At 36.7% G+C, this 10,238-nt stretch overlaps 1 protein-coding gene across 1 annotated transcript in view; it reads left to right on the forward strand.

Moving 5' to 3' along the window:
• FNBP1L (formin binding protein 1-like) overlaps positions 1 to 9,676 on the forward strand; it is a 62,343-nt gene extending 52,667 nt beyond the window's left edge. The window contains exons 10-15 of the mRNA XM_010006764.1: positions 5,788 to 5,897; positions 6,506 to 6,638; positions 7,073 to 7,167; positions 7,669 to 7,817; positions 8,201 to 8,359; positions 9,437 to 9,676. Coding sequence (XP_010005066.1) covers positions 5,788 to 5,897; positions 6,506 to 6,638; positions 7,073 to 7,167; positions 7,669 to 7,817; positions 8,201 to 8,359; positions 9,437 to 9,444 — 654 coding nt within the window. The 3' untranslated portion in view covers positions 9,445 to 9,676. The remainder of the gene's footprint in view (positions 1 to 5,787; positions 5,898 to 6,505; positions 6,639 to 7,072; positions 7,168 to 7,668; positions 7,818 to 8,200; positions 8,360 to 9,436) is intronic.
• The last annotated feature ends 562 nt before the right edge of the window (positions 9,677 to 10,238 follow it).

Below are 10,238 nucleotides of genomic sequence, written 5' to 3' on the forward strand. Positions count from 1 at the left end.
TAGCATCCACAGGCAGCCTCACTGTTTCCCATGTGGAATCAGATACACACACATGGAAAAACCTCCTACATACATCTCTTCAGGGCCTGGAGGAAATAGAAGCTTATGTCCCTTTTTTCACCTGTTTTTGGGGAGGATGGAGGGACACTACAAAGCATCTGAAAGTAAAAGACTTAACAGGAGATAGGTATTTAATTCCAAATATTTACAGGTTTCTTCTTAAATTAACTAATTATAAAAATGCTGATTCATTGTAGCTGGGTTATTCTTGGTGGCCTTTGAGCCTTCATTTTGCTGAATGGCTGGCCTTCCAGATAATGCATTTACCTATTTTTTATGTTATCAAAGACATAAAAGTCTTTTGGAAAGGGAATGTGTTGTGCATCAAAGGAAACATGACAGAAAAATGAAAACAGGAAAAAGCAGCAGGTGTATGAGAGACAAAAAATGAGGGAAGCATTTTGAAAAAAGGGAAGGAAAGAGGAAGAAAGTGAAGGGAGTTCTTGTGATGATAGTAAGAACACCATGCAGCCATTGTGTCAGTCCAGCCTGACTGCAGGGATTGAGGATACTTTTTGTTTTAGTCATTCTCCATAACTGTATCTAATAGTTCTATTTTAGTTTATCTACTCACATTAGGGTGCATCAAAGGGTAGAAAGAAACAGTGAGCAGGAGTGTATAAGCTTCCAGAATGGCTGTAACTGAAGTTGGGAAAAGCAGAATTTCCTTCCTTAAAAAAAAATGACAGGCAGCTTCAGGATCTTGTTAAGATCTTGTGGAAGTGTTAAGTCCAAAGCTTTTTTGAATGTTCCTTCATTCTCTGCACCAACCTGTAACTCTAAAGACTTAATTATTGACAGAAATATTTTAAAACTAATGCAGTTTTAGTGTAAATGTGTCTGGAATGTTACAAGCTGTTTCTGTGTTGGATGGAAGTTATTTTTTAAAGACAGAATTTTCACTTTAAAATCACTTTGAACATTTGGCTTATTTATTGCTTTCTTTATTTCCACATTAGCCACAATCCCCACCCCTAACCCCTACTAGTTTATACACATCCAGTACTCCTAATGGGTCCCAGTATCCCATATTCTCCATTGAACCAGTGCATTATTGCATGAGTGACATAAAAACAGGGAAGCCCAGAATTCCTTCTTTCAGAAGTCTCAAAAGAGGGGTAAGTTTGATAACAAGTTGAAATGCATGATGGGCTATGAATAGTGTGTTTGTGATGTGGCTTTTCAATGCTCTTCACCCTCATTATAAGACTTTGTTAAAAGTAATACTTCAGGTCTGTTAGGATACTTTGTTTCATATTGTACAGAAGTTACCAACCAGTTGAAGATGAACCAGAAATACTCTTTATTGCAGTCCAAATACTTGTACCTAAAAGAAAGGTGTTATAAAGAGGGTGCTCAGCATGTGTTTGATACCTTTCTTCATTGTTCACATTCACAAATGTTTTCCTACCATCATGTAACATATTTTTGCAGTAATTTATCATTGGGTACCTAGTCACCACAAAAAAACGTGATGGATCATGTCTTATTTGCTGAATTTCAGTTGAAATAACAGTAGTTGATTACTAGATACTTGCCTAAGAAGGGAGAAGTTTAATTTCTTTTGTACATTGAAAGCTAAAGCACATGGTGCTCACAGATTTTGAAATACTGATTTTTGATGCATTATAATTAATGCATTTTCTGATTAAGGAACTTACTTGTCCAAGGTTTTTTTTGGTAAAATTATTGAAAACTTACTACCAAATACCACCTTCTGAGATGTATCAACTCATTTACTAATTTATAGGGGCATATTCTGCAAATAGAGTTTGTTTGGAAGACAATAAAAGGGAAATGTTAAGTGTTTCCTAGTGACATTATAGACTACTGATAAATGCACTGGCACTTCCCTGTTATTGCAGTGAAACAGAGGCTGCCCAGTTCATGTTTGGTTTATGGTATTTATTCATTCAAATAATTAAATAATTTGATGCATTTGATTATATATAATTAATGATTTTCTGATAGTTGAAAACAATATTGACTTGCTATCTCGTGCATCAAGAATAGTTGGCTGCTGTTGACGTAATGTGGAGATCAAAGTGCAATGATGTTGTATTGCAGTAAAGTTTTATGAGGTACACTTAAAACTTACTTCAAGTCATGTGGAGTCGTTGCAGGCTCCCATATTTCTTGGAAATACCCTTTTCTATCACCACCTTTTATTTTTTAAAAAATTATTGTGGTCCTTCAGTATTTATGGAGGACAGTTTCTTTTTTTCCTGTTCAGAGTCATTTGCATCATAATTTGTTCTGGTCATGATGTTCCTTTAGCACTCAGTGAGTAACTAACTGGATTAGGTAGTTGCTAAGATGGCACAGGTCTTGATGACACCTTCTTTTTGTTGATCACATGCTGCTGTTTTCCACGGTTTTGTCCTTGGAAAATGATGTCCAAGTGGTACTGACATAGAATTACCAAATGGTATTTAATTCACTTCTGGTTTTACTGAGATTCTCCATGAGTTGGCATATCCCAGCCCGTGAGCATACTGGTGGTTTTGTTTAACGTGCCCTGTACAGGATTTCTCTCAAGGACTGGAGATCACAAGACCAGCCTTTCCTTATGCTGTGCTCCTCACATTGGATTTTCCTGTTGTGATGTATAGTGAAAGAAAGTAGCTGTAGAACAGGGTATTGAAAAAAGTATTCTAATCATAAGCAAGTATAACTTAATGAGTTGCTGCTGCATGCTGCTTAGTGTCCTTTGAAATATTAATGTTTCCAGAGAGCACTTGAGAGGTCTTTGCTCTGTCCCACTTGATACATAGATAGATGCATCATCAACAGTGATACATAAACCTTACTGTTGTTTTCTTGCAAGACATGTTCTAAAGGGAAGAAATAGTTTATTCTAGAGCCATTTTAGTCTTCAGACTTTATTGAGGTTTCTACCAAAGTATCATTTATGAAGGTGCTTTATGAAGGGTCATTACAATTTTAATACTGTGTGTGCCCCAGTTACCAGCCTTAATAATTGCTAAAGGTCAGAAATCATGTGGGAGACGTGTATCTTCTGAGTTGCTTGGTGTTCTCTGGAAAGGGTTATCCCAAGTCATTGAAAGCATGGTAGATCTTCAGAACATAGTGACTGTTAAACCCAGGATACAGCACCTGGCATTGGTGTTTTAGTTGCTTCCTCTAAGGATTAAGTCTTTACTCTTTACATGTCTTTATTTTTCCTGGACTAAAATATTTCTAGGATAGCAGCAATGACCCAAATACTGTTTTCAGAAAGTAAAACTACTAACTTCTAACTTGAAAAAGATCTTGGTTTATAGCAGTTTTAATGTGATAATAAAAGTTGAAGAACGTTGTAAAAATTAGGCCTGTAGAAGTGTTCGTAGTTGTTTGTTAGCTATAATTAACAAATTATTTGCAAATGGCTGATCAGTCCTTCATCATCATCAAATTCTGCTATTTTGTGCAGTGTTGGCTGTGTGTTAATTCTCCTACAATAGAAGTTCTTTAGCATATTTTTCAAAACAATAACATTCAAAAGTAATTAAAATAAGTGGTGTATTAGAATTTTGTAAGTAACTACCCATTCTCACCTAGTAATTTTTATACTAGAAGTGCATTTCTGATTATTGTATTTTGCTTTTATTGTGCTGATAGTAAAATGTATTTTTAGTAAATGAATATTTTAAAGATACAATTTTAGGGATTAATCATTTCTGTAACTGGGCCATTGCATGTGAATAATTTCCCGTTTCTTTCTGTTTTCAAATGAACTGTGCAGTGGTCGGTGAAGATGGTAAGCCCGTGTGCTGATCTGTCTGCTGTACTTCTGCTAAGATAGCATGAAACTAATCTTTTTAGAGTGTTTCCATATCATAACTGCTTTAAGTCAGGTGCTGAAATACATTTTCAGATTTTTTCACCCATATACACTCTTCTTAATCATCCATGCTTAATGTGAGATGAGACTTGTGATCCAGCTGCAACTAAATCTGTGATTTGGGAATTTTAGGGTTGACCAGTATTCATGAGTTGGTCATGATGGAAATAGTTCATTTCTCTTTGTCAGGAAAATTGTTAAAGCAGCATAGAAATATGTACAGGAAAATATTAAAAAACTTGTGTAAAGGATAAATATTGAATACTGCAAAATTCACTCCTTTGAATTTAACAACAAAATTTCCTTTATGCTTAGGAATATTAGAAAGCTGTTATGTGAAATGAAAAACATACCCTAATCAAATACGCAGAGTAAATCAGTAAAATTTCACAGAAAGACCTCTGTTCATCTGATCATTGCTCTGGTTTTAACTGACATGTAAGGAAGAATGATAAGAGAAGGATGTGATTGTCTTTTTGTTTCTTTGTAGTATATAAAAGCACTTAAAAGGATTTTAAAATAATTATTTTTTTTCCTCTGGAAAGAGACACTTCTGCTTTATTTTGGAAACACTGTATCTTGATTTCCCTCCTTAAAGGTGTCTTGTATTCTTAAAAAAAAAAGGCAGTAAGATTATGATTTAACAAGTGCAAAAGAACTGAGAAATTGAGGGGCACAAGAAAATCTTGAGGGGGATATTTGAAATTTGGCACCTGAGCCTAAGGCTACTTGTGTCAAAACCTCAACAGTCAGGTCTTTGTCACCTTTGTTCGTGACAAAACAAGTGCTGTCCAGTTTGGTTGCCTCCATGGAGGGTTCCTGTAATGGCAAGTGCATTTTTGTGCTAAAAGCAACTTTGTTAGGCAACTAGGACAGAAATAATATCACTTAAGTTTATGTTATTAAGGTGTAATACTGTATTTCCTTCTTAACTGTCAGTGTTTGTCACCCTGAGGGGAAAAGTCTTCACAGCAAACTTGAAAGATATGTAAAAATCTCTTACCATGCTTTTCATGCCCAAGTCCTTCAATCCTGTGTATAATCTTGGCACAGGTTTGCAATCAAACCTTTTTGGGTTCAGGCTTGTAAGTTGGTAGGGGTTTTTCTGTTTGTTTGTTGTCTTGGGGTTTTTTGTTGGTTTTCTTTCTTTCTTGTTCTTTGTGGTTTTTTTAAGAAGACAAAAGTTTGGAAGGTAGGAGGTTTTTTTCCCCTCCCTGAAACTTTTTTTTTTACAGTGACACAGGTGACTTGACTATTGCACAAGTTTTGATTCAGATTAATGAATTTAAGTAAAAAACTTTTAATGTTCCAATGGCTTTTTCTGTGCTCTGTGAACTAGTTTTACTTGAGGTAAAAGGCATCAGAACTTCACAAGTCTGAAGATGTTTTCTAGCAAGATTGCTGAACTTCTGGAAGAGAACTATAGTAGTACTTTAGAATGAAGATCCAAAATATAGTAATTTTATTTTGGTAGTATTCAAATGGCCATAGAACACACTTAAGAAATAAGAATCAATACATACTTCTGACGAAAATTACTCTGTAGCAATGAATTGTCTCCTTTACAAATCTGCTTTAAGTGCAGTGGATGAAGTAGGAGGTACACAGCTCAGCTTTTCAGAAAAAGAGTTAAGTCTACAAATTTTTAATAACATCTGTGAGCCAACTGTTACAGAAGGCAGAAAGAACCTTGAATGAATGACTATGATCTGGCAGCAAGAATGTGCATTTATTCTGTTGTGGTCTTTTATACAGCTGTGTGTCAAGTAGAGTTTTTAAGAAGGTCCATCCTGCTTCCAGTGAACACTGTCCGTGTGCGGGTATGTCACTTCAGCTGTCCAGATATGTGCGTGTTCCTTGTTCAATAGTGTTTCTACTTGCAGGGCCCTGCGCTAGAAGACTTCAGTCACCTCCCTCCAGAACAGAGACGCAAGAAACTGCAGCAGAGAATTGATGAGCTTAACAGAGAACTACAGAAGGAAACAGACCAAAAGTAAGTGCATTTTTTTGTTTGTTTGAGTTTTGTCATGGTGCTTTCTGTTGTCTCTATCTTTTGAAGTCTTCTGTCTATGGCAACAGTCCTCAGAAGCTGGTAGAAAATGTACTAATCCAGACTGTTACAAAGTTCTGTTCACATTGCTTTCTTCTGCTTTACCATAGCACCCAGTTTGATCCTAATGTTTCATGGGAAATATTGGATCTAAAAGCATGGATTTAAAAAAAAATAATCAGTGCACAGGTCTGTTGAGCAAGAGAGCTGCAACTTAGTGCATTAAGAAAATAATACAATTAGTATTTAGGAAACTGTGTATTACAAACAATACAAGAAACAGTATTGAGACTGGATAGAGAAGAGTCAACAGCTGGAGTCCATGTGTGCCTGTGCATGACACAAGAAAGGAAGGCAAAGTGCTAAAAGGACAGAATGGGAAAAGGATTTAGGTGTGGTGTGGGGAACAGTTGTTCCTCATGTTTGTGCTCAGTATCTAATCACAGGTCAGGATCTCATACACATAAACATTATTTCAGCTTTGATGAATCTGTACAGTACAGATGTATATATAATTTTTATAATTATTGTCGGATTTTGCATGGTTTTAGAGATGCCCTCATCAAGATGAAGGATGTTTATGAAAAAAATCCCCAGATGGGTGATCCAAGCAGTTTACAACCAAAATTAACTGAGACTATGAGCAACATGGACCGTCTCCGGATGGAAATACACAAGAATGAGGTTAGACTCTTAATTCATTGGGAAAATGTAAATTAGCAGAAAAACTGTAGTTTGCCTTGTGGCTTATAAACACAACACCTGCAAAAACTGCTTGATTTAAGAAAGTGCTCCTGATAAAATTTTTTGTGGGGTGCCATATTTTCAAGTATGTTCATCTAGCTAGAATAAGGATGTACATTAGGAAATTGTTTTGAAGAATTTCTTGTTAATCACTTATTCTGAAATTAGTATGTGATTAAAGATTACTTTTCCCTTAAGACTAGTATAGAGTATGGGCTAAGCATGAGGGATAGTGAAGTAACTATGTGACTTCACCTGTGAATGCAATCTCTATGTGGCTGCGTACAGACAAGTAAACCATATGCAATTAAGAGCCTTTCTTTGGTTTAAAGTCAGGTTTTCTTTGACACTAATATTTGTCTTTTTCCCCCAAGGCCTGGCTCTCTGAAGTTGAAGGTAAAGTAGCAGCCAGAAGCGACAGACGGCACAGCAGTGATATCAACCACCTTGTAACACAGGGCAGAGAGAGGTCACTATTCTATCTCTACTGCTTTTTTTTCTTATGCTACAATCAGTGCATCTCTTAGATAGTTAGCAGTAGGTGATGGTTAGAACTTATCCTCTGAAAGTTTATGTCCTTCTAAAGGAAAATCTTACTGGCTCTGAATTTCAGAGGTCACTTCATGTCATTATAGTAACATTAAAAAACCAGAGAGTCTAATGGAAATACCCACTCATGACACAGCAAAGACTTTTATAGCTCTTACTCTCCTGCATAAAGCTCACCAGTTTTCCATGTTCTGAAGAGGAAGGTAGGTGAAATGTTGTTCATGCTTGCTTATGTAGCAAATTCAGGCCATGAGTTAGATCAGTGTTTCCAGACAATCACCTCCAGCAGTAAATAAAAGGATTGCTAGTTGGTGTTCCCAGAGTGATATCCATGGTCTGCCCTTCCTGTGATGCACATATGTTCTGAGTCTTAGAGCTAAGAACTCCTCAGAGTCCTCACACTCCAATCATTGCATTATAGCCCTGAAGGGAGCTACACGGATGATGCAAATCAGGAAGTTCGAGGCCCACCACATCAGCATGCACATCCAAATGAGTTTGATGATGAGTTTGAAGATGATGATCCATTGCCAGCTATAGGACATTGCAAGGCAATATATCCGTTTGATGGTAAGGTTAACAACATGCACTACGATTCCCTTACTATAAGGCATTGATAATTTATAAAACAAAAACAGGTTAAATGATTTGAAGTATATTAACTGTATGAGCAATTGGTTGCTTATAAGATAATATTTTATAAATCACTTAACTTCATGAGCATTACTTTTGTGCTGTTTTAAGATAAATATTAGCATGGCTATTGGCAAAATATTCAGCTTTGTGAACTGGACTAGGTTTTTGTCTGTAAGCCTGTTTTATCATGAGTTCTCTTGCATGGATTTTTTTGGTTCTTCCTGTTTATATGTAATCTGGAAACTCTGCCCTGGGAAAAAGATTACTCAAAATTCTGTCTGAACATTTGAGACTTCTTTGCCTCTTGTTTTTCCCAGGTCATAATGAAGGCACTCTAGCAATGAAAGAAGGGGAAATTTTGTACATTATTGAGGAAGACAAAGGAGATGGGTGGACAAGAGCTCGAAGACATAACGGAGAGGAAGGCTATGTGCCAACATCATATATAGATGTAACGCTAGAGAAAAACAGCAAAGGTGCAGTAACCTATATCTAACAGTAAACTGGCAGCTTTCTGTTGTACATTGTCCAGGGAAAAGAGTGGAAACATATTAAGTTACGCAGGTTCACGGAAAGCATTAAAATATCAGAAGTCAGCATGGTCTGTTGTTCACAATGTGAGTTGGCTGTTGTTTTTTTCAGAGGTGACCACATTAAATCTTATACCTTATAGTGGTCTGTAATTTTTACCAATGTCTCTTGCTTTGTTTACCTGATCTAGCGTTTCTGCTTTACAAAGCACTAAATCCAAATCAGCTATTAAACTGAAAAAAGACCAGGATTCCTGCTTCTTCTATAGAATACTTTGTTTTTATAGAGGACTGAAAAGTTACTTAAAGATCTCCAAGATTTACTGTTCCCATTTTTATTACTTAAAATGTATGCTTAAAAAACAGGGTTTTTTTTCCTCTGATAACTAACTGAACTTGGTTACTGAAAATTATTAATTTCCTTCCTTAGCAAATACTTGGCAGCTTTCACTTCTTAAACAGGAAAATGTTTTCTGATTCTGAAAGCTCCACAAAAATACTCAGGAAAAAATATTATGATTAAGAAGGACATAAAGTCCACTGACCTGCCTCTCTGCTTCCTTTTCAGCACTTGTAATGTAGAATGTTGTGTATCGGACACAACTTCATTGTTTTGACTCTAGATACCTTGAACAGACAAAAAAAAAGAACAACATGTAATGGTTGATGTCTTACTGAATCCTCTCTTTGCTTCTGAACAGGGAGTGATTTTATATTCTTAATCTCTGCTTGTAAGCTAAATCTTTGAACTAAATCATGTTTAATTTGAAATCAAGGTCTTAAATGTAACAAATTTTCCTTGCTGATAAATCACTGGGGACTAGAAACTGCATTGCACTACTTGATTTGGAGGGGGGGGGAAGCTAATTTAAAAGCTATGGCTTGTATTTCTCAGAGTTTGTGGCAGTAAATCCAAGCCTAATGTGTAGCCACCAAGAATGGCCCGTTAGAACTGGGCACGCTTCTCTGTCTTCTAAAGACCTTCAGTAACTTTGTTCTTTTCTTTTTCCTCTTGGACTGCAGGTTCCTGAAGCGGGTTTCTGAGAAAATGGGCGAGATCTTGAAGGAGGTTACATGCAGCTGCTGGGGGGGTGGGTGGGGGTAGGGTACTAGACTGGGAAGCCCAAGGGGAAAAGCTAGTTGCATGAGTGCATGCAGGCATACATTTAGTCACTAACATCTTAGCATCTCCATACATAGGTAAGGATGTATTACAAATTCTTCAACAGAGTTCCATTACAAGACTAAAAAGGCTACTGCTCCTAAAATTGCTTTTTATCATCATCCCAGAGGCACAAACTATATTTTAGCTTGTGCTACGTTTTAATTATCTCAGTTGTGCTCTTTTCCAACTCATTTTAATTGGCAGTCATTTAGAATCATCTCTCAGTTATCAGTCTGCCTGTGCCACCTCCATGCTCGCCGTTAACCTCCTCCTGCATGCCTAGGACAGTCAGGCATGTCTGCATAACACTTTTTCATCATTGCTTGTCTTATTTTGTAACAAACCATTTTGTTTAAGTATCTTCAGCACTAGAGTTTCATCCCAGTATCCATGTATGCTGCTATAACTATACCACTGCAACCATCATTACATTCCAGTTTTTGGCCTAACTGAAAAGAGACCGTAACGTGTTTGTGTTGATTTGGGGAAATCATACATCTCAGCTCTAGCCTACAATGCAATCAAGAGAAGCTCCTAGAACTGTGGTCCATCTTCAGCACTTCAGTAACCTGTTGTGAGCACTGAAAACCCAGAACACCACCAGATTCACCGCTGCAAGCTAAAGACTGTTTTCAGAAGTCAACCACTTGCCATTCAAAT

Source organism: Chaetura pelagica, unplaced genomic scaffold (genome assembly GCF_000747805.2).
Source record: "Chaetura pelagica isolate M959 unplaced genomic scaffold, ChaPel_1.0 scaffold69, whole genome shotgun sequence".
Lineage (NCBI taxonomy): Eukaryota > Metazoa > Chordata > Aves > Apodiformes > Apodidae > Chaetura > Chaetura pelagica.